Source organism: Cynocephalus volans, chromosome 4 (assembly GCF_027409185.1).
Source record: "Cynocephalus volans isolate mCynVol1 chromosome 4, mCynVol1.pri, whole genome shotgun sequence".
Lineage (NCBI taxonomy): Eukaryota > Metazoa > Chordata > Mammalia > Dermoptera > Cynocephalidae > Cynocephalus > Cynocephalus volans.
This window is the reverse complement of record NC_084463.1, coordinates 13,628,963-13,652,909: the sequence shown is the minus strand read 5'-3', so window position 1 is coordinate 13,652,909 and position 23,947 is coordinate 13,628,963. Positions and strand designations below refer to the sequence as shown.

At 50.8% G+C, this 23,947-nt stretch overlaps 1 protein-coding gene across 6 annotated transcripts; it reads right to left on the bottom strand.

Moving 5' to 3' along the window:
* On the bottom strand, nucleotides 1-15,992 carry SIDT2 (SID1 transmembrane family member 2). 6 transcript variants are annotated; one of them, XM_063092576.1, is made up of 28 exons: nucleotides 15,575-15,992; nucleotides 13,757-13,878; nucleotides 13,325-13,489; nucleotides 13,190-13,235; nucleotides 12,656-12,757; nucleotides 12,465-12,548; nucleotides 11,550-11,649; nucleotides 11,301-11,366; nucleotides 10,266-10,359; nucleotides 9,857-9,909; nucleotides 9,495-9,506; nucleotides 9,039-9,110; nucleotides 8,768-8,839; nucleotides 8,517-8,579; nucleotides 7,585-7,703; nucleotides 7,181-7,254; nucleotides 7,021-7,087; nucleotides 6,484-6,557; nucleotides 6,211-6,334; nucleotides 5,882-5,999; nucleotides 5,228-5,364; nucleotides 4,886-4,994; nucleotides 4,553-4,629; nucleotides 4,316-4,362; nucleotides 3,928-4,033; nucleotides 2,971-3,081; nucleotides 1,563-1,676; nucleotides 2-1,471 (listed from the first exon to the last, which is right to left on the bottom strand). In XM_063092576.1, the coding sequence occupies exons 1-28, from the start codon at nucleotides 15,755-15,757 to the stop codon at nucleotides 1,409-1,411; spliced, it is 2,574 nt and encodes an 857-aa protein (XP_062948646.1). In that variant the 5' UTR covers nucleotides 15,758-15,992; the 3' UTR covers nucleotides 2-1,408. The 6 variants fall into 6 exon arrangements, with proteins under 6 accessions (XP_062948651.1, XP_062948646.1, XP_062948648.1 ...); XM_063092581.1 differs by lacking the exon at nucleotides 15,575-15,992 and having other exon boundaries at nucleotides 1-1,471; nucleotides 13,780-13,814; XM_063092578.1 differs by lacking the exon at nucleotides 8,517-8,579.
* Nucleotides 15,993-23,947: the final 7,955 nt, after the last annotated feature.

Sequence of the window (23,947 nt, the reverse complement as noted above, 5' to 3'; positions counted from 1 at the left end):
AAATAAGCGCCCACAACTGCGTCTGGTTGTTTCTTTACTGAATGCAGACTCATTCATAGAAAACAGAAATGCAACCGTAGCGTGGAAAGACATAAAACAGAGCTCTGAAAAAAAGATTCAGACCCACCTCCTCTACCCAGCCCAAGGAGAGCTATAAAAACAATTTTGAGAAAATAAAACACATTCCCATTCCAGGCAGAGGTCCGACCTAACCTCCCTGATCCTTGGCATCTGGAATGGACTGAACTGGGTGAAGGGGATACAAGGACCAGAGTGCCCATGGGGGCCCAGAGCTGGGGGCAATTCAGTGTAAACTCCAGGTTTCCTATGGATGCATGTGTGTGACTAACACAGAACATGGCTGAAGACTGGACGGAAACTCAGAAGCCAGCCCTGGCTCTTAGAGTGAGGCTGGGACTGGGGACATGGAGGAAAATAGCATATCCCTTCCTTAAGCCCCTTTCTAAGACAGGCACTGCGGCTCCTGCAGCTGTGGAGGAGGCAGGATGTGCTGAGCTCTTTGTCTCTTCCCTCCTTTGCCCCTGGACATTCTTGGGCAGTGTCAATGGCACTGAAAGGCCCCCTGCTGGGGCTTGGCAGGACTAAGGGCCTGGAAAGAAAGGAAGGGAAGGGTTGAGTCACTTTCCCCCAACTCCTGGTGCCAGCATCAGTCTGGCGGCTGATGAGATGAGGAGGTGACCTCTGAATTCAGCCCCTCAGATCAGAAGGTGGTTCTCAAATTGAGCTGACCCTCATTGCTAAAGAGCCAGTCCCGAGCCCAGGTCACAGGGAGGTGGGTCCTGCCCTGGGCTCCTCACAAGCCTTAGCACCAAAGGCCTGGCACCAGCTGGCCAGCCCCCAAAAACCTACACCTGCATCCATCCTGGCTGACTGGAATGGGCAGTGATGGCAGCCAGGTACAACCCCAGAGAAAACTGGGCCCTGGTGCAGGACAGAGCAGTAGGTCCGAGACTAGGGCCCTGAAGTGGGAATGTGGGAGGAAGAAAGGGCTTTGGGTCCCAGGCCGAGGGGGAGGGGAAGGATAGGCAGAATGCAAGGCATGAAATGGCAAGGGCATCACCTTCCCTCCTTCCTCCTGCAGAGGGAAACATGGACAGCCAATGGACAAGGGACCGAGGAAGGCCCCAACACTGAGAAGAAAGCAGCAATTTGGCCAATGTCTGTGTTTCAGGGGAGCAGACTTCCTCCCTGGCAAAGGGCAGCTGCAAGGCTCAATGCCACCCCATGACTGTCCCAGGCCAGGCCTGGGCTAGACCTCGCTGTCCTGCCGCCATCCAGCGCTGGGCAGCGGGGCTGGGACTCACAGCCCCAGTACTACAAAGGTACCCTGAAGGTGATAAATAGGAGCTCAGGGCCCCATGAGGTGAAGCAAAGGGCCCAGCTCCTGCTAGAAGACGTAGATCTTGTCCCGCTGCACGGTATCCAGGTCGTCATCCAGTGTCAGCAACACCTGCGGGGTGGGTGCAGGATGAGGCACAAAAAGAGACAACCTCCGCCCCTACTCCACCCTCCCCTGCTCAGGCCAGGAGAGTCCCATGTACCAGGAAGGACCCAAACATGGCGATGGAGGACAGGAAGTGCCAGATGTCATGGTCATCAAAGAAGTCGAGGAGGATGCAGTCCCGGTTGTGCTCCCTCGACTCTGCAGGGGTTTCCTGGGGGAGGAACAGGGAGAACCACCTGCTCGGGCAAGGCCCGGGCTGGATCCATCTCCTTTCTCACTCCAGGGCACCCCCTATTCCCAGCCCCAGCAGGAAGGCACCCTATTCTGACCCGTCCCTTGTCCTTGTCCCCTACATCGAAGAAATGGCCTTTTGTTACAAATTTCTCCTGAATTCACTGGCTTCTGCTCTTTTTTTCCCTTTCACTCTTACCCTCCTCCTTTCAGATTCTTCTTCCCTTGATCTAAGAGCAGAGAGAACATCAAATTGTACCCCATGAAAATATACAATTACAATGTGTCGATTAAAAAAATGAGAGCAGAGGGCTGTGATGACCTTGAGATGCCCTCACCTCAGAGAAGCTAGAAGCCTCCTAACCTATTCCCTGCCTTGGACTCTAACCCCTACTCTAATCCTTCCTCCAAGTTCATTATTTTCTACAAAGCACTATTGTCAGTCATGTCTCTGCTCAAGGGCAACAGCAGCCAGGACCTGTGGCACTCAAAGTCCTCCCTGGTCTACCCATAACTTCTATCGCACACTTACTGACCATCCACCCTGCGTCAGGGGCTGTCTGTGCTACATGCTGAGGCCACAGACTGACCAAGATCTTCCTTGCCCTCGAGTTCACAGTCTTCACTTGGCTCCCCAATGAGTGCATTCACTGACCTCAAAACCTGCCTTGTTTATTTCTGCCTCTGTATCGCCACTCAGGTCACAGCATCTCTGGGATGTTCCCATCACCCAGGGCCTTTATGGCCAAGTGCGAGGCCCACCTCCTCCAGGAAGCTTCCTGGACTAACTCACACAGACCTCTCTGTCCTCGGTCCTCCAGTATATTCCCCTGCCCCATCTGGCCTGTGTCCTTCATTTCATGTATCATATTGCAAACATCACGACATGAACTAACAGTCTCTCTCTCTTGAACCAGACTATGAGGGCCTCAAAGGCAGACACCACGTCCGACTTAGTTCTGGTCACAGAATTAAAGCCTGGCACATGGTAGGTGCCCTATGAGGCAGAGGAGACAGCCTGACATCCTTAGCTTCAAACCCCAGCTGTGCCACTCACTGGCTATGTGCCCTTGGGGAGGTTGTTTGGCCTCTCTGAGCCTCAGCTGCCTCATAAGTAAAATGGAGCTCTCTCCACACTGGACTGTTTAATGTTAGGAGGATTAAATGAGAAAGCAGCTATGAAAGTGCTGGCCCAAGGCAGGTGCTCCCAAACAATGTTTAAAAAGAGAACTGGCCATCTGTCGGCTCACAGTGTGCCCGTGGCCACTACTCACCTGCCAGGTGCTGAGTCCCTGGAAGAAGAAGAAGAGTGCAAAGCCCCAGACCACGGAGGTGCAGACGATGCAGAGCAGGGGGATGAGTTTGATCCTCTCCCCGCTCCGGAGCTGGGGAGGGGGTGAGGAAGGAACAGCAGCCTCAGGGCCAGGCCTCGTCCCACTTTATTTCACAGCCTTGCCTTGACTTCCCTGCCTGATGCCTTCCCAGGCTTTCAGGACTGATCCTTTAAGATTCCTTCTTGGATTCATACCACCTCACACAGCCACACAGCACAAGTCCCCACGCTAACAGCCTTATGTCCTCACCCCAATATCCACCCTGGCTCGGCCTCCACGTACCCAGAACCTTATGCTGGCAAAGCGTACTGGCCAGGGGGCTCTCCCTGTGCAGGGGGCTCTCTCACAGTGGATGGCATGGGGGTCCCTTGGGAAGTACCTGGTCCTCACAGGCCCAAGCCCAGCACAGATTCAGCAAGCCTACCTCCTCTCAACCCCTTCTGCATTGCAAGGGGCCCTTCCCAACTGCAGCCAGAGATGCTACTAGTCTCATGGGCCAATTTAGAATATGGAAGGGGCGGGCCGGCCCCGTGGCTCACTCGGGAGAGTGTGGTACTGATGGCGCCGATGCCGTGGGTTCGGATCCTATATAGGAGTGGCCGGTGCGCTCACTGGCTGAGCGTGGTGCTGACAACACCAAGCCAAGAGTTGTGATCCCCTTACCGGTCAAAAAAAAAAAAAGAATATGGAAGGGGCTCATAAAATGGCTTTTAGGATGCAGTGGGCTCCCACGGGGGGCACAGGCATGAGGCTTAAGCCTCCCCCTTCCTCACTGGCCTAGACAGATGACAGAAAAATTCTCACTCCCTCTCGGTGTTGCCCCAGGCGGGCTGTGCCCAGCTACTTCCCCCAAAAGCAGAGCAGCTGACAGAAGGTGCTCAGCCGTTCCCCACTCACCTTCATAATGATGTAGAAGGCAAAGTAAAGAAGCAGGTTGCAGATGCCAATGGCCAACAAGTAGGAGGCAAAATCGTTGGGGCGCATGATGAGCCCGTAGGCGGCCCTGGCGGGGGGATGAGCGGCTATTGAAGCAGAGGAGAGCCAAGAGCAAGAAAAGGGCTCTCCCTCGCCTCTACCCCACCATGTTTTATTATGATGTTGGGCTGGGTTCAAAGGCCCATGGAAGATTCTAGAAGCCCAGATGCCAATACCTCTCTCCTCAGCTCCCATTTTTTATGCCATTTTTATGTTTAAAAGTTCTCCATGGCCCCCAAGGGGGCCAGTGGCCGGCCAAGCCCCCAGCTGTCCACCCAGCCAGGCCACCACGAACAGTGGCCAGACTCACAGCGACCAGTTGATAATGTTGCCCATGACCAGCAGCACCATGCGGTCCTAGAGGAAAGCAGAGACACGGGGACTGAGAGGGGAGGCTGCAGCGGGGGGCAGACAGACAGGGAGAGAAGTGGAAGAAGGCCCAAGTCAGCCAGTCCCACCCTCCCCTGGCTTCTCAGCTACGCCCCCACCCCCATCGGAGGGAAGAGAGGAGGAGGAGGAGGAAAGGGCCAGGGAGCGGGGTAGGTACCACATAGAGGGGCCCGCTGCACTGCCGGATGCAGTCCGTGTAGAGCACGTGAAGGATTCGGCGGAAGATCCCCGAGTCTGCAAGAAGGGAGTGGTGCTGAAAGGCACGGCGCCCTTCTCTGCCAGACCCCTGGCCTGTGACAGCTGGGAAGAGCCAGGGCCTTCGGAAGGCACAGCAATGCCAAAGCCTTATTTAATTCCTCGCCCAGTGAGGCATCCTGAGAGGACAGAATCCGAGTGGCTCCTGTGTGTCCAGGTCCCCAAGGCCACCAACCCCTAATTCCACAGGGCCTCCCAGGCCCCCTGCCACTCCCTGCCCCAGGCATGTCCTCACCCAGCTTCCAGCGGCCCATGTAATAGAGCTGCGTGCTGAGGAGCAGAGTGGCAGTGATGTGAATGATGGAGAAGACGATCCAGAACGCTGTGTTCCCTTTGCCAAACACCTGTCAAGAGGCCACCAAAGGCAGGGGTGAGGAAGTGCTGAGGGAAGCTGCTCCCGTGGCCTGGCCTTCCTGGGGCTGACTGCTCCGCCAGGCAGAAACTCTCTGAGGGGACCCAGGAAGGCATCTTAGGGAAGGGTTCTCTCTTGCAGGTGGAAAGGGAGTGTGCACGCCACGTGTGTGTGAACGCACGTGCACCTTTCCTACAGGGTGAGCAGAGTGGGTCAGGCCCTCACCACGCCCAGCACAGAGAAGAAGATGACGATGGCCAAACAGGCATAGGCGCTATAGGCACTGGCGTTGATGTCTGGGTGCCGCTTCTGGTAGAGCTTCAGCATGCAGAGCCCAGCGATCATATACATGAACGATGTGTCTAGGTTGGGGGACAGGGAGGGGAGCTACAGAAACATCCAAGCCTCAGCAGACAGCTCCCAGCCCCCACAATCACAGAGGAAGAGAGAGCCCTTGTTACAGCCACTGAATGGGCTGGTAGTGGGTTGGCACTTGAACTGCAGTCCCTTAACTGTCCCTGCCACACCCCACTGGCTTTCATGCAAAGTCTGGTATCTCCTGACACCAAGGACAACGGAGTCTGATTGTCTTAGTCTGTGAGCATCCTGAGATCAAGAACCATTTCTTAATTACCTTTGTTTTCTCAGGGCTTGCACATGCCTTTACATAGGAAAAGCTCGACAGATGAATGACACAGAATCCAGATCCAGATGCCCATTTTCTATATGCTACAACGTGTGCACACGCAGGCACCCCCAGCCTTGCAGTTTCCCACAGGGCTGAGTCTTGAGGATCCCTGCAGGTGACTTGGGGATGGTGAAGGACTCAGGCAGGACCCTGCTCTAGGTTCAGCCAGAGAAGAGGGAGACCCTACTCACCAAACTGGAAATTGGTATAGTTGGGGCAGACATGATAACAAGCACTAAGCAGTCCCTCCATCATCAGGGCTGTGCCCATGGCATAGAACAGACCAAAGTGTTTTGGGATCCCACATTCCTGTCGGGGAGGAAGAGAAAGGAAGGGAGGGAGGAAGTGAAGTGGGATGGCAGGAAGGGAACCAAAAGGCATAACTGAGAGGAGCAGAGGAGGAAGAGGGGTGGGGGCGTGGTGAGTGGGTGCGTGGGCAGGGCAGGGCGGGCAGGACCAGGCCTGCCAAGAAGGGTGTACTAGAGCCGAGGTCTCAACAGGCAGGTAGATGCTCCCTCACCAGGGCACAGAGGTCATTGCGCAGCACGGCTCGGTTGTGGTTGATCTCCCGCTGCAAGATGATGAGCAGGAAGAGCAGCCCCAGTAGGATGTACCCCAGGTTGCTGAGGATGTTGTTGAAGGCGCTGGAAGGGGCAACAGAAGGCACACCGTCTCGGCCTCGCACCCAGGCCTCTCCCCAAGTCCAGGCAGGTATTCACAAGGCCCCTGCCCCCGCCCTGATTCACCACAGGCCTGGAAAAGGCCTGGAAAGGGCTCTCAGCATAGTCCCCACCTGAGGTTGCCCAGTGGGTGGGCACAGAGAAAGTTGTAGTAGCAGATGTCTTGATTCCCTGTGACATTCACCACCTGCAGCGGGAGCAAGGGCAGGGAGTGGGGCTGCTAACGCCGCCAGCTCAGTCCATAGCCCACGCCACACCACCTGGGCCCGTTTTGAAAAGAGGGATACCAAATGGCATAGTCACTGTCCCCCCTCACTAGGTGTGGCTGAAAACCCTGAGGCATTACCGTGACAGAAATTCTTGTCCCACAGTACACAGAAAGGGGAAAGGAAACTAACATTTGCAAAGTCCCAGGACTTGTGCTTCATAATCCCCACAACAATCTAGGGAAGGTGCTATTATTGGTATTACGCTGCCCCCATTTTGCAGATGAAGAAACTGATGCTTAGGGAGGTTAAGTGATTTGCCCAAGGTCATTCTCAGCTGGTCAGGTGGACTTGGGATTTGAACCCAAGTTTGTGACCTAACACCTGTGCACATTCCAGAGCTGAAGGCCCTGCATTTTGAGGTGGTGTCCCCTGTCCTCTCACCGTCTGGTAGGTGATCACCAGCTGCACCACAGGAAGGGCATAGAAGACAGCAATGGTGGCAATGTTCCTGAGGAGCAGGAGGGCAGCAGTGAGGCGGGTGGGGTCTGAGGAGCCACCACGCCACCCACCACCAACAGGAACTACTAATTGGCTCACTCACCAGAAGTAGATCTGGTACTTTTTCCGCAGAACACGCTTGTCCTTCCGTGCCAGGTCAGCCACGTAGAGGTATTGCTGGGGAGAAGCTGGCATGAGCCCTACCTACCCCGACCTGGCAGAAGCCCCCTCGCCCAAGTTAGGAGGTGGACGAGAGGGGCCTCCCCCAGATAGCCCCAAATTCAGGCGGGCAGGGTTCTGCGCCATTCCGTTGCTGCGGCCAGTTAAACCAAGGAGGTTTGGCCAATCAGTCCAGAAGGGGTTGGAGGTCAAGTTAGTTTCCCCTGGAATCTGTCCTCTTTCCTTCTGCTTCCCTCTATACCACATAGTGGGATAGATACTGGGGCCTGAACACAGAAAGTCCCTTCCTTGGGAAGCCCCTGGCCAGGCCAGGTCCATGGGTCAGACCTTGGTGCGAATGACATTCTTGTCTGAATCGATGTCGGTCAATGTGTCATAGTCATCCTCCTCCACAGAGCTCATGGAGTCCAGTCGTGGCCGAGTGCCCACTGGGTCAAAGGAGTGGCCTGGGAAGGGCAGAGAGGGAGGGTTGCACAGTGGGCACAAAATTTAAGGTCTGCCCCACCCATCTGAGGCAATTGTCAAAATTACTAGGCAACAGGGAAGAGGCAAATTGTGGGCCGGGGCTCAGAGCAGGGCTGGGAAGAGATATCAGGTGCTCCTGTCCTAGCGGGGAGCAAGGCTCTGTGACGAGTCCCCGAACAGGGACCGCTCCAGCTTTGCTCTACTCCCACCTCCCTTCAGTGAGCTTGGGCTGCCCAACCCAGGTCACGGAGCAGACCCCAGGCCCCAGACACAAGAAAAAGGATTGAACTTGGCAAATCACGCTGATTAGAACATGCCCAGTACTGTGGGTTCTGAGGGGACACTGTCCTGGCCCCCATTGGTTAAAGACCCAGTGGGCCTGGGGTGCAGGCAAGGGCAAGAGGCCACCTCTAGAAAGAGCATCTCTCCTTCATCCTGTTTTTGTCTCTTGCCTTCATTAGCTTCCTCCTGTGACCATGCCTGACCAAAGCCCCCAGAGGCCAGACCATGACACCTATGCCTACAAGCCCTACCCCAGCAGGCCAGGGAGTAAGGGTGCTGGCAGAGAGGATAGCAAACTAGAACATCGGTCTGGGGGTAGCTGAGGTGCCAGCCCACCAGCATCAGGGGTCAGTGCCTGCCTATCTCAGAAGACACAGGAGCTGGCACTCATTGGCATTAGATGGGGAAGCCATGCACAAAGCATCTTTCTGAGCCTGGAGCCAGCAGGCTCCAGTCAACCACCCTGGCAGGAGCTGATTGGCAGGGCAGCCCCACCCCCTCCCCACATCTACCCATGGCAATGCACAGCTGCCGCATCTGGCCAGAAGGGAGACGCCGCTTGAACTGGTCGTGCCCTTCAAAGGAAAGGGAAAGTTACCAAGGAACTGTGGCCAAGGAGGAAAGGATGTAGGAGGAGAGGAGCAGAACAGCAGGCCCTCCCCTGGTCCCAGCACCTGGCAGAAGAGGCAACTGCCTGCTATGACGTTTCATCCAGCCAACACCAGCCCTACACCACAAGCCACTCCTTGCCTGGCCCACTCACCCTGGTAACTGTAAGAGAGGTCCCCAGTGCCTGCACTGTTGACCAAACCATCGGTGGATCCGGAACCATTCTCTGCAGGGAATGGGAAGCGGTGAGGCAGGTAGGAGAGACCTCAGAGAAGGGGACAACACTGGACCCATCCCTAAGGGGCTCTGAGCAGCCACGGAGGGTGTGGGCAGCAAGAGGAGGCTGGCTGCCACTTTACCACCTCAGAGGCTTAAGGAGACCAGATTGTGAGCAGGCAAGCACAGCCTCTGGCTTGGACACGTACCAAAGGAGCCATAGTTGTAACCTTCATAAGGGGGGCTGCCAGGAAAGGAATCAGCCAGGATCCGAGGGTGACCTGCAATAAGAAGTCAAGGTCCCCTTAGCCCTGGAAGCAGAGCAAGGCTACAGCGAGGAAGAAGAGAAAAGGAAGAATCCAGAGAAGATCACCATAGAGAGGCCATGCCAGCAGCAAAGAATACGCACCTCTCCAGGCAAACACACCTCACTCCTACCCCCACCCCCACCTGCCCCGACCTCCTGTGTGCCCCTCCAATGGAAACACCCACCACCCTGTGCTCTCTAAAGAGAGAGGAAGGCTAAGGAACTGAGGCATCTGAGTTACCAACAGCAAAAACAGACAATATCCAGCCTTCCCAGGTCCCCCCAGACAGCCCTTGTGCTGCACCTCCCACCCCCACTCTGGACTCCAGCTCCTCTGCCCACAGCACCTGGAGCTTACCAAGGAGAGAAGCTGAGAGAGAAGGTCCCAAGCAGAAGAGAAGACAGAAAGAGAGGGAGGGGTGGAGGAAAGGGAGAGAGAATGAAAGGTTAATAATCCTGGGGACTGTGAGCAGCACTGCCCGAGGCAGGCAGACAGTGCAGCTAGATGCAGAGAATGAATCAAGTGGTAACCTCTAAGGTGCACTTCTTAGGCACTGATGGGCACAATGTCCCAGCACTGCTTCCATCTGTAGAGTATTACTCCCAATCTGAGCATTAAGAAGCCCCCAGCCCTTCCTCCTCCCAAGGGAACCCTCCACCACTACTCCCTCTGGAACACAAAGCAAACCCTGCCTTCCCCACCTAGGACCCTGGAAGTACCGCTTTCTGGGCAGGCTCGGTCCATGGCCATCAGCAGGGTCTTCTTCCTCTGCCTGCAGGGACAGAATCCAGGGGCCACCCAGGTGGGGCAGGCTGAGGATTTCTCCTATGCTGGGCTGGCTTTTCTTCTACCCTCTTTATCCCATGCTGATCCCTATCGCACTGTTTCCCACCCTGGACCCCAGGCTTCCTCCCAGGCTGGGGAGAAATATGGGGTCTGCCTACTTGGAAAGAAGGTTGAGGGGAGGAGAGGCCCATGGACCACAGACCCTAACAGGAGCCTGCCTTCCTATATTCCACGGATGGTACACATTACCCTGGGCCGGCTCAGATGCTGCCAGACTATCTCTCCCACACCCCCTGCCCAACCCACCCCCAACCAGGGGAGGGCCCAGCAGTTCTATTTTACCTCCAGTTCTCCCAACAAGCCAGAAGGACAGTCAGCAGGTAGAAGGAAAGAAATATGCCCAAGCAAAAGAGCATCCCACCAACGTAGGCCTCAGCTGTGGGGAGGGAAGCAGGAATGTGGACAGGTCAAAACCTTCCAACACTGGCACCCAAGGGCCTTCGTGACCTGGCTTCTGTGCCCAGCCCCAATCTCTCACCACTTCCCCTCAAATGTAATGCCCCACCCAGTGTGAACTGGCAGTCCCCAAATGCTCTGACACAATCCTGTCTTCACTCATGTTGCTCCCTGTGGAAGAACTTTCTCTTCTACTTCTTGAAAACTCCATCTTGACTTACCCTTCAAACCACAACTCAGGGACTATGCCCTTAGGAAGCCTTCTCTGTCCTATGTCCCCACAGTGACCTGTCCTTTGCTCATCGCAGCTCTCAGCACCCTGTAAAGCAACAGCCTCCTGCCCCTGTAGACAGTACTTCCCTGCTAGCCCTAGCAGAGCACCTGATACATGGGAGGGATTCAATAAATATTTGCCGAGTAAATAATCCAATAGGAAAGGCACCTTCTTTCCCTTCCTATCACAATTCCTTATTTTTATCTTATACTTTCCAGTTAATAAAGTACCCTATTTAATCACTCCATAAATATTTACTAAGCACTGACTTGGGGCCAGGTACTTTCCTGCTAATTTTGTGCCAAACCTCATAATTTAGTGAGACAAATGGGACAGATTTTATTACCTCTGTTATAGAGCTAGGGAAACTGAGGCTCCATGAGATTACACTGCTGATAAATGGCAGAGAGTGAATGAGAACTCAGTTCTTCAATCTTTAGTCATGGGCTCTCTGCACCACATTACACTGGAACTCAGGATGGGTTCTTGCCATCTTGAAGCCTGCCAAGAACACTTCCCCTTCCTGCCCCCTCAGCCTGCTTGAGTAGGTCCTCATCCCCCTTCCCATTCAGAGAACACCCTATATCCCAGGTCCGAGAGGAAAAGCCAAAAGGGCTCATCCATTATACTCAGCCACCCACACTCACATGTGACTGCTCGAGATACCAGCACTGACAGGGTTTTCTGGCGGTGCCCTTGATCAACTGGTTCATCTGGAAGTAAAATGTCAAAGTGGCAAATAGGTGGATTCCTGGAGCATGGACCAGGTCTTGGAGAGTCTGGGACCAAAAACCCACATCCCATCAGGTTCACCAATCAACCACACAGGCTCTTCCCACCCCCAGGAAGCCACCAACCCTCCCCATCCCTAGCCAGGTCCAGGGTACAAAATGTACCTTCTACAAAGGGGTAGAAAGGCAAGGAACCCCCACAGGCCTGGTCTTCGGTCTTCACTACCACCACCACATAAAAGCTGTTGCTGGGAAAGTCTTTGCGCTGCAGGTTGTTGATGATGAACATTGTCAACATCATCATCATTACAATCCTTTTCTGAATACTTACTTTGGGCCAAACATCACACTAAACTTTTTTTGTTTGGCAGCTGTCTAGTACAGAGATCCAAACCCTTGACCTTATTGTTATGACACTGCACTCTAACCAAGCTAACTGGCTAACCCTAAACTCTTCACATATATTACTTTACTTAATCCTCACAAAGATCTTTGAGAAAAGTACTATTATTATCCCTGCTGCACAAGCTCAGAGAAGTTAGCTTGAGGTCACATTGTGAATAAATGGTAGAGCCAAGATTGTCTGGCTCCAGAACCCAAACCCTGAACCTACACTACAGCCAGGTGAGCAAATGCATTTGTGCCCTACATGGGTGGTCCTACTATAGGCTGGGCATCAGCCAGGAGAATAAGCTGAGGTACAATATTGCCCTGTCAGGTGCATGACTTGATGTTGTGAGATAAACACGACTTCCCCCTCCCTGCCCCCAGAACAGGTTTCAGCCTTTGCCAAGGATAGCACCCAGTATCAGCCAGGGCCCTGGGGCCCCTTTCCTCTCTTCACTGTTGTTACAATGATTAAAGTAGATATAACAGCCAGAAAGGGAACTCTGTTCTCTCCTGTTCCCAGGGGTGATTGGAATTATTGTTCAACTCACATATATCAGGGGACCCAAAGTCACGTGGACTGGAGGGACAAGACTCAATCTTGTGTAGAGTAGGAATGGAGCAGAGGAAAAGGAGCACAGGGTTTGGGAAGTTACCCAGCCACATCTCCCACAGGGCATGTGTTCGTCCTACCTGCACAGTGATGGCTGCCTTCTTGGTCATAGTCTGGTACATGCCGATGAAGGCCACGTTGTTGTCCAGGTCGTAGACAGGGCACTACAGAGGGAGGAAGGGAGAGGCAGATGAATGGGCCCTAGGCCCTGTCCCCTCTCTTCAACAGCCCAGCTACCTGCTGTTGGAGAGTAAAAGGGCAGGCAACTTACCAGGACATCCTGGATGGAGATGACTGAGCAGGGGAAGGCATTATTGGAGGTCACCTTGACAATCACCGAGTCCACTCCCTCAGGGAACTCATACTTGTAATACTGAGGGCATGGGAGGGGCAGAGAGAGCCCCATCTCATGAGGATGCTCTCTGCCCCTCTAGATAGGAAGAGTCTCCCACAAGCGAGGACCCAGAATTCTCTCAGGGTTGGACAGTGGAGGCTCTCTGGGCAGAAGGGTCTTGAGCATAAGCAGCCTCGTTTTCTGTAAACCATTCCCTTCAGGCTCAGCTGGGCACTCAGGCCAGTGCCTGAGAGGCAGAGTAGGAAAGATGGCCACCAGACCCCATGTCTCTGCACTGTCCCATGCTTCCTGTCCCTCACCACCTCAAGGCCTGAACTCCTTTTTCCAGAGAGTCCCTCCATGGAGAATAACCAACTTGAAAGTCCCAGCAAAGACTGTTGACCAGTCCTACTCTCATGGTCAAATTCCCCCATTTCTCCTCTTGAGGGGTAGTCGACAGGGAGATTTTACCTGGGGCTGGGCTGCTGTGGTATTGAAGCTAAACTGCTCCCCCGTCCTGCAGGGCAGAGAAGAGCCCCCCACAGTCACTCCCAGAGCTTGGGAGGTAGGCCAGTCCCCATGTTCCCCTCGCTCTACCCTGCCGACCTGAGCACAAAGTCATCCATTCGGCTGACCCGGAGCTGGTACGTGGTGTTGACTAGTGACAGGGTGGACACATCCACGTAGAAGAACTGGACCTCAGACTCATTCTTGGTGGGGGGCTGACAAAGTGTTCGTTCTACCTTTTGGTAGAGGTACTTGCGCTGATACCTGTGGCCCGAGGCAGAGAATCAGAACATGACTCCTGTCCCAGCTGGCCTGCCACTCCAGAGGAGCAAGGCCCCAATTCTTCCTATCTGGTCTCTGCCACCTCTCACCCTTAGGCTGACAAGCTCCAGGCTGGCTGGATTGGCCCTCATGCCATTGACCAGCTTCCTGGCTCAGGGAATAGGGAAGAGAAACAGGGGGGTACCTGAGTGAGGCCCTGGGCAAGGCCTGGCCTGGGTCCCCCCTCCCTGATTCCCAGGTCCAACTCACAGCCCTCGCAGGATTAGGGGCACCTGGAAGGACACCACAGCCTCCTTCTGGCGGACCACAAACAGCAAAGGCGCCCCCTTCTGCTTGTTCAGGACGTTCACGGACACACGCACTCCCTCCGTCTGCAGAATAACACAAAAATGCCCCTCTCAAGACTCTGCTACCTGGTACACATGGCCCCAGAGACTGTGAGCCTGACCTCTCTCATGCCAACCACATTGTTCTTTCTCCATCCTGGTCAGACTGGGAAGCCATCTATGTCCCTTTTTCTGCCAGGACATCCCCCAGTCTCCAGTAGGGACTTAGGCTGACTGAGTAAGAGAGGCTTATGGAAGACACAGGCTCCTGGATGGCAGGTGTGTGTGGGGCAACAGGACCTAAACGACTGCCTACCTCCCCCACAGGAAACGTAACAGAGACCTTGGGGATCTCCAGGATACCCCATTCCTGTCCATGTGCACAGACGCACAGGCCTGCACACACATGTGCACGTACACACCCACACAGGAGAGCAGATGCTCCTCAGTCTTCTTCCTTGTGAGCCAGGAAACCAGTAGGAAGCTCTGCTTCAACAAGTAATCTCGGGGGTCAGAGCCCACTGGGGGTAGGAGTGAGGGCAGGGCTGGGGGAAGGATGGGGGTAGGGAGGAAATAGGTTTTGAAAGCCAAGTTGCCCTTAGCTCTGACCAAGGGACAGGCTGTGGAGAAGTCACTTCACATCTCTAATCTCAATTTCCCCCTCTGTAAAAATGATATCCTCACCTTAGGAGCTATGGAGGAACATATATAGGACAGTGGGAGCTTAAAGAAAAAAAAAACTAAATAAATTTTGGGAATACTTGTTACTGAGCTGCTGAAACCCAAGCCCTAAGGCAGTATTTCCCAAAGGGGTAGAGACCACAGCTCTTGGGGTGACCCCAGATATGGGAAAAAAGAAAGGACTCCAAGCAGGAGGAGATCAAACTTCAGAGGACCAGGAACTGAAGGCAGATCCTGGCCTGCCAAAGAAAAACTCCTCCCCATACTCAAAAAAAAAAAAAAAAAAAAAAAAATCAGATTCCACCTTCTCTACTCCACTGCTTCCCAGTAAAACCAGTTCTGGAGAAAGAGAGCTGGGTAGGAAACTACATAGCCAGGCTGCAAGAATTTGCCCAATCTCAGCTCTGCCTGGGGTCAAGACTTCCCAAACCTAGCTATGCCCATGTTCAACTCAGGGACTCATACCTGCGGAAAAAATGAAAGAAGCGTCAGGGTAAGGTGGATTCTTCACAGTGGACAAACTCCCTTTCTCTTCCCACCCAACTTGAAGTTGGCCTTATCTCTGCCACTGGCAACTTACAAGGCCAGCTGCCTTTTGGGGCTGGGAAGTCCTGCCTTGATCTTTCTGAGGAGCCAGAGCTGTAATTTGCCTAGGCAGAGCTTTCAGTTCTGGGCCTGTCTATCCCCCTGGGGGTTTCTGGGCAAGCCCAGAACCAAGCCTGCGTTCCCTCACACCCAGACCCCACAGAGCTGAGATTGTGAGGCTGAGGGTAGAGAGCAGACCAGGCTCCATCAGACCACAACTGGTGGAAAGGAAGGGGTCGAAGAGAAGCTGGGAAAAAGACAACTTCAAAAACTGTCCAGTTGGAGCTTCAGAGAAACACTGATGGCAAAGGAAGAGGGACTGGTCGTGAGGCTCTAGAGTGGTTCTGGGAACCGGGAACCCAACGGGGCAGCTCGTTCATGGAACCTCCTAAAAGGGTAGGGGATTGGCAGGATCGCCTAAGCCTTGTCTGCCCAGCCACTCACCCCAGACCCCCAGCCCGGCCCCAGTCCTCACCCGGTTGCGGGTCACAGTATGGTTGAAGGTGTAGATGTTCACCAGCTCACTGTTGACCTCGTCCACGTAGGTGCGCTCAAACTCGGCATCTTTCTGCGAGACGTTCTTGGGCCCCAGAACCCCCAGATGGCTCTCGACCGAGGCCCCCAAGAACACCAAGAATGGCAAGCCCAGAGCGAACATGGCCCCGGCAGGGCGGCAGTGGCAGCGGTAGCGGTGGTGCTGGCGGCGGCGACAGGCGACAGGACACCTCCGGGACAGGTTGCGGCTGTGGCCGCAGCTTCCAGCATCTCACCAGTACCAGAACTTTAACCCCGGCCCGAGATTAGGAAACGTCTCCTCCCAGGAGCCAAGGAAACGCTCCCCGGGGCCCTGGAGGGGAGGGGGCGGCGGGGACGGGGAGGGGAGGGAGGAGGGGGGACCACGGAAAGAGGCCCCAGCTCGCGAGGGGCTGAGACCCTACAGCCCCCGGCCAGGGCCGTGAGAACGAGGGGCGGCTGGTTGCCGGGAGCCCGGAGACTCCGGGAAAGGGGAGGGAAGGGAAGCTGGCGGCGGGGGAGGTGCCACGAAGGGAGGGGAGGCGGTGGGTGAGGGGCGTGATAAGGTGGTAGCGACCGAACGCCGTGCGGAGCGGCGAGTTTTCCGGGGTGCGGGCCCTTTAAGGGCGGCGGACGCGACGGCCCACACACTCGGAACTCTGGATGCTGAGCGGCGCCGCGAAGCGGTAAACAGCAGGGCTGCCGGCCCGCCCGCTGACGTCAGGGGAAACTGACACAGATTTAAAGGGCCAGGTCCCGGATTTGTCCTAAAAGGAGCCCGCGGCCGGCTAGCTGGAGGGCAAACCTGCAACGCGTTCTCCAACCCCTACCCCGCTACCGCCTCCTCTTTCTTTTCTTTCATCCTGTCCGTCTGTTGAAGCTCACGTTGGTATAGGCGGATGTTTCTATGAAGGATTTCCAAATGTTGGGTTTTTGTTGCCAAACTTCTCTTTGCTCAAACATAGAGAACCCCCTACCCCCAGCGCCATTACCATTAACATCCTCCGCCCCCAGTCCGTTTTATCTCCTAGGAGCTTAAAAAACGAAGAACTCAAGGAATTAGGAAACAAGACCGGAGGAGGGGAAGCTGAGGCAGATCTGAGAAAGAACCCCCTGCCTCTCACCTCCCACCACTTGCAGGGGCCACACAGCCGCAGTGATGCTTTCCAAGCTTGCGGGGCTATTTCTCGTGTTCTCTGCGGAGGCAGTTACAAAACTCATTGAAAGATACTGACCTTCAGTGTAAATTGGTGAAAACTTTTCTACAGAATATTTTGACACTGTGTTTCAAGAGGTTTAAAGAGATTTGTACCCTTTGACCCGGTATTCCTCTCCTGGAACTCAATCCTAAAGAAATAAAAATTTGGGGCAGCTATGCTCATCACTGTGATATTTATAATATAAAGCATAAAGGAAACAACCTGAATGTCCCTAATGAGGGAGTGGTTAAATGCACTTATTAAATCATCGAAAATGCCTAAGACTTTAATGGACATGTAAGCAGAGAATTCAGGGTATGACATTATATAAACAGCATACATTCTAAATACATAGACATGCATAGAAAAACGTTGCAAACTGCACAAAAATTTAAGATGATTATCTTTGAATTACAGGTGATCTTAAAAACATGTATATCATTTTCTTTTAATTCCAAAGATGTAGAAAAGTACTAAAAGAAAACAAAGATCACTGGATTATGGGTAGTTTTAAAATTCCATTTTTTATACGTTTTAAAAATTTATAAATTTTCTGCAATGTACATGTATTCCTTTTATAAGTCAAATTAGAGATGATTAAAGGAAATGTGGCCACCTCTGAAGTTGTCACACATCCTGATGAAGGCACACAGAGGCCAGTGCCTTGTCAGAATTCTTTCAGCTGGGGGCGGAGGGGGGGAGGGGGCTGGCTGGTTAGCTCAGCTGGTTAGAGCATGGTGTTGATAACACCAAGGTCAAGGGTTTGGATTCTACCGGCCAACTGCCAAAAAAAAAGAATTCTCAGCTGACAAGATTAAGATTGCAACAGTCTCAGCTCCTGGCCCTGCCTAACTACCTGGGGCGTTGTTCCAGTAAGGACTGTTTTACCTTATGACCAGATATAATAGATATTTATTTATTCCTGCAAATGAATATTTAATAAGCATCTACTATGTACCAGGTACTATTATAGCCATACTAGGCAAATGGTGAGTGGGAGAATTAGGGCTGACCCTTGTCCCAGTACAACATACTTGAGGATGAAGACCAGAAGCAAGCTACAGTGACTGGAGAACCCGAGAAAATCAGCCAGAAAAAAACCTTAGGGGTTTCCTTGGCCAACCCCTCATTGTACAGATGGGTAAAGTAAAGCCCAGAAAGTCAGCTCATTAGTAGCTCACTAGACTCAAGTCTCCTGCACATTGGTCCAATACTCTTTCCATCACATCTAGACAAATCTGGATCAGAGGGCCCTCAAGATAACAAGAGGTATCTTCATTAGAAGCCCTCCATGCAGTAAGTTGTCCAGTTTGGAGAAACAGTGTAGGATTCCTATATTTCAACTGGACTTTCTCTCTCATGGTGACTCTGTCATCCTGCCAATAAATGATCTGAAACTCTAAGAAACACTCCTACACTGAGCTTGAGCTCTTCATTTATAGCCTGATGTAATTTAAATGGTCTTAAAATAAAAAGAAAGGCTGGCCAATTAGCTTGCTTTGTAGAGCATGGTGTTAACACCACGAAGGTCAAGGGTTCAGATCCCCTTACCAGCCAGCTGCCTAAATAAATAAATATATGAAGTCTACCCTGTGCTAGAACTTTCCTGGGTGCTGTGAGAACCACAAGTGAGAATCACAGAGCCTCTGCTATAGGCTGGTTGATGCTGTGGCTATATTCAATAAACCCAGGCTGGAGCGGGTGGGGAGAAGCATTCCAAATTGGCCTCTTAGGCTTTAGGGGAAAATGTGACCCTGGGCCTGTTTAAAATATACAACTGGAGAGAAAGCCCAGAAATATGCATTTCGACAAACACTCCAGAACTTGCACAATAAAGTTTGAGAACTGCTTTGAAGCCAAACAACTCAAGACTATCAATATTCCTGTTTGCTCCATTTCTCCTAGTAACATCTTGGGAGAAATCTATTCAAGTAAACCTGGGAGGAACCTTCCCTTTTGCAAGGTCTCAAGGGCTTGCCTTTGAATCTTCAGCACCCTGGGTGTTCAGACAGAGTGGGAGGGCAGCAGCCCAATATTTTTTTGCTGTCCTCAGGTCTGCAGAACTTACTTCAGCCCCTCTGCCCCACCCACCAAGGAGGGAACAGTACAACCTGGTTATGAATAGCCCCTTTCTGAGGTCTGGCAACTCAGGGAGGAGAGAATGGCTTTTTGTTGTCTGAGGCAGTCAGCATAAAAGGGCAGTGCTGGGTCTCAAAGCCAGACATGTGAGCACAAAGGGGAGATGTCGAGCCCTCAGGACAGCGCTCTTGGCCTTTTGCACAGGTTCAGCTACTGTGTTCTATGCCATATTATACAAAAAGTTCAACCTCAACCCTGGCCCTGAAGCGGGTGGGGTGGTGTTACAGAGCTCAGATGACTCCTGTTTCTCTGTGGACTATCCTTCCTGAGCCTGAGTGGTGAATAGACCAATGAAATGGTACCATTCACGAAGCAGCTGACTAGATTTCCAGCCTGCCACAGGTCTAGCTCCATTCTAAGTCATAGGGGATTTGTGAAGTTTGGGGCAAGAGGACAGGAAGGAAGCTTAAGCTGGCTCAGGGGTATTGTTAGAATGACCTGAAGACTGCACCAGGAGCAGGATTCTGTGAGAATCACAGTAAATAGATTAGCTGAAACCAGGCAAGTAATTTAGAAACCTGGGAGGTAGGGAGTAGCCATGCCTATGAGTGGGTAGCACAATCAAAACAGAGAGAGTCAAGTAATGGTATAACTTTAACACAGAAAAAAGGTTACAAAACCAACCCCTGTGAAGGAAATGGACTTGAAGTTCCCTGTTTCACTGTGGCCATAAAAAGGCCTCAGTGTATCTATTTGGAGCTCAGAAAGAATTATCCTGGACATAGGTAACTCTGGCAGCAAAGTTCAGCACCTGCTGCATCACGTAAATTCTGTTCTTTCATAGGGTTGCCCTTGTGTGTGGTTACCTCTCCTTTAAGGACTGTGAAAACTAGATGCACATCAGATTGGGAATTAATTACAGATATAAGATTTACTCTGCCATTCTGGGGACAAGGTCTCAAACCTGTCACTGACTTTATGGTATTATGGAAAAAGCAAGGATGTTGGTGTCAGAAATTTCCACAGTTAAACCACTGCACTGTGTGCCTTAGGCAAATTACTTAAACCTTCTGAGCCTTCAGGAGCCATGTCTCATCTCTACTGTCCTCCTAAACACTAAACAGTGGAGCTGGGCTTGGCTGCATTCATCATTCTAAACTATTGTCTAAAGAACAGGAAGGGAGACAAGGGAGAGCAACTTTGACCAAGTAGGCAGTATTCTGCCAGAGATAGATCAGCCACTTTCCATTTCCTAAAACTGAGCTTTCACCATTCACACTGGGAAACATCCGTAATACACTCAACCCCCACATCTGGTTCCCTCTGGTCACGTGATGGAACCAACATCAGAGCTTTCCAGGAAACAAGGCTGGTGATCAGGTTGCAGAAAACAAGCATATAAATAATTGATTGATTAACTCAAATCTGTGCCTCCAAAGATCGCTGATAAAAATAAGCGAGCTAGCTTCCTATTTCAAGAAAGCTTAGGTCTCCAGTTAAGAAATCAGAAGAAACTAAAGAGCCTTTACCGATCTCTGGCTGTATCCAAAGATCACATGAAGCTACCTAGTCCTTATTCCAAGACATCCTCAATAATAGAGAGGGTTCTCTCTCTTTACCTTGTGGCTCAGATACAGGCCACATCCCATACCCTATATTACTTCATTGGTCCTCAGAACCTTCACGAAGGTGATTTCCTTATTCATAATACCTTTGTTCCTCTGAACCAGTCGACTTTCCTTCTACCTGCAATTTCCCGTAAAATTTATCTTTATTAATTCTACCTAGCTGTAATCAAACAATTCCAGAAAATGTCTCAGAAATTTTTGTATTGAGTACTGCATCTTTCTGTTTTTGTTGTTCTTAAGTGAATTGTTTCACTTTTGTCCTAATTTATGACTAGCAAGAATGACATTTGAATTTTGTTTCAGTTTTGCCCTTACTTATCACTAGCAAGAAATAACATCTGTTGTTTCTCATAAGCAGCAGCATTGTATCATTGAAAAAGACTAAAAACTGAAGTCAAAAGATTTGTGTTCTAGTTTCCATTCTGACAGTTATTGGCCAGATGACCATGAACAAAGCACTCAATTTCCCATTCATTCACTCCATTTATTTACTCATTCATTTATTCAGTGCCTAGTTGGTACTCGCCACTAAGGTAGGTGCTGGGAACACAAAGATAGTTAAAACATATTTTCTGTCCTTAGAAATTCATAATCTAGTAGTGTATCCAAACAGGTAAGCATCTAAGACACGGTGGTAAGGGCAATGATAAAAGATTTACACACGGTATTATGGAACTAGGAGGTGAGACATAACAGAGACCAGAGCTGGATATAGGGGAAATCAGAAAACATTCCAGGTGTCCCTGAGGAGTTCTTAAAAGATGAGTAGAAGGTAGCGCAGCAGAGGGGCAGGAACATATTCCAGACAGGGGGTCCCAATTAGGGGCAAAGGCATAGACCCAAGTTCAATGCTATTGGCATGAAAAGTTCAAAGTAAAGGGTGAGAAAAGAATTGAAGAGGGGCCACATGTTTGATGCTACATTTAATAGACTGGACTTGATCTTGTAGGTCAGCAGTTGTCAATGAGCATGCTGCAGCACACTCATGTGTTATGAATTCTTCACAGATGTGCTGCTACAGCTTGATCAGTGAGTAAAATTTGTGTGTGCATGTGTGTGTGTGTGCGTGTGCGTGTGTGTGTGTGTGCTAGAATGAGCCAGCAAATAAGCAAAAGGCAAGAGACATAGTGTAAAACCAGGCTAGGGTCAAAGACTGTTTATCAGAACATTTACGATTTTTGCTGTGTGGCTGTGTAAAAACATTTAGCTGTGTTAAGATTTCATCCCTGTTATGGCTGGAGAAAAATAGGGGGTGGATTCTCCTGTTGATTTTGTCCAGTTTTCCCTTCTTCCTTCTTCCATACCTCCCCATCTTTTCCAATTGTCCTGGGCCACTGAAGAGGTTCACATGGAAAACTGACAAGTCAAGCAAAGTTTCAGGACCCAGGCTGCTGTGTGATCTAGGAGGAACCTGAAAGCAGCTGGCAAAGGCAAGGCCTCTTGGGACGTGGGTGGAGAGGAACTTGGTGTGATTAGACATGGGAGGAAGGACAACTAGAAAACAAAAATACCTGTTTACTATCTCCAGATTTTTTCTTCCTATAGGAGTAAACCATTTTAACCCACGAGCATCATGGTGGTAAGTGATAAAGTGAATGATACAAAAGCCATAGAAACTTAGCTGCCAAGAAACATTATACTGGCATATCAATTAGCTGTAATTATTGCTGGTGTGGTGGTTGGTGGTGGTAGTCATCAGGATAGGTCTTATAGGCCAGGTAACTGATCATTGTTCTATTCTTGTAGTTCTAAAGAGGAAAGTACTTGCAACAGGGTGTTTTAGCTTGGAGAGCTGAGGGTGATTAAGTCCATCCTCAAAGTTCATGTCCTGTAACTCTAGTCACACTGTATTACAGAGACAGATGACATTCACCAGTTCAGATGAGGTGGTCTACGGCACACTTCCAGACTAACCTGTCCACAAAACTTTCCCAGCCTTATGTGCAAAACTGGAATTCATACAAAGCAGTTGTGCTTTCTGAAAATCTACTATGTACCCTCATTTGACATTTTCATCTGCAATTATATGCCACCCCACCCCCACCCCCCGCATGTGAAAGCTGGAAACTCCTGTCTACTTTAAAGTTATTTTTCTGCCATATATTTTGAGTATACTTACAACTTCATGTTTCCTTTAGATTTTAAATTCATTGACCTAAGTAGCCTCTTCTTGTCAATCTGAATTTATTGATAGGTTAATGCTGTAGCCAGGCAGTCTCTGAACCCCTTCAAGAATGCCACCAAAGATCCTTGCTCCATAAACAATACATTTTAATTCTTCTGCTGGTTTTAAAGTAGGAAGCAAGACGGAGAGACAAGGCACTTTATATAACCTAATAATTCTTGTGGCCACATGGAGAATAGAATTGAAAAAGAGTACACTGGCTACACAAAGACTGAAGGAAGCTGTTGCCTTGATACAAGTGGGAAGACTGTCCCTTCATTCACAGGACCTTCAACTAAAAGACTTGGCATGTATCTGTCATAAACTCAGTAAACCAAAATCTAGAGCCAAAAAGATACCCTAGGTTGAATAAGTAGTGGCAGCAAGGACTTTGAAGTCAGGTAAAAAGCTGTGTTCAAATCCCAGCTCAACCATTTAAATTAAATTACGTGATTGGTCTTGAATGAGCTTTAAAAAACTCAGTCCCTGGGCCTCTCAGACAATAGAAAAACAGGGATGCACCTAAATAAAGTGTCTAGGGGGTTAATGGATGGGAAATATTACCCTGAGGTGTTTTTTGTTTGTTCGTTTTTACCTAGATGGCACCGGAACTCAGAATAGCACAATTCTTTCGAAGCACTCAAGTTCAAGCTGGTGGCAATAGTGGAGAGTTCGATGATTGTTAAGTGTGAGGAATGGAGAAACAGTGGAAATTAGGACATTTTATGTTAATAAATTCTAAAAACTGAAATTTGGAAAAAGGGTCAAAAGGTCGGTTTATGGTTTAAGAGTTAATTGTGGGTTTTTCTGTTTTTTTTTTTTTTTAAAGATGACCGGTAAGGGGATCTTAACCCTTGACTTGGTGCTGTCAGCACCACGCTCTCCCAAGTGAGCTAACCGGCGATCCCTATATAGGGTTCCAAACCCTTGGCCTTGGTTTTATCAGCACCACACTCTCCCAAGTGAGCTAAGGGCCAGTCCCTAAGAGTTAATTGTTTTTAACCTGTTAGATGCTCTTAATCAATCTGAAACATTTCATTTGACAATTTTCCCATTTATCTATTTGGGATTCCTTAAACCTACTCACACCACCGTACCATCCTACACCACTGAAAAGTGATGAGTCAGCTTGGTATATTCAGTTCCATAAAAAAGCAGGATGATCTAAGTATGCAAATTATTTATGACAAGATAAGAAACAAACCATCCCTTCTTTTTTCCATTGAAATCCAAACTATGATAAAGGAAAGAAAGACATCAGCAAG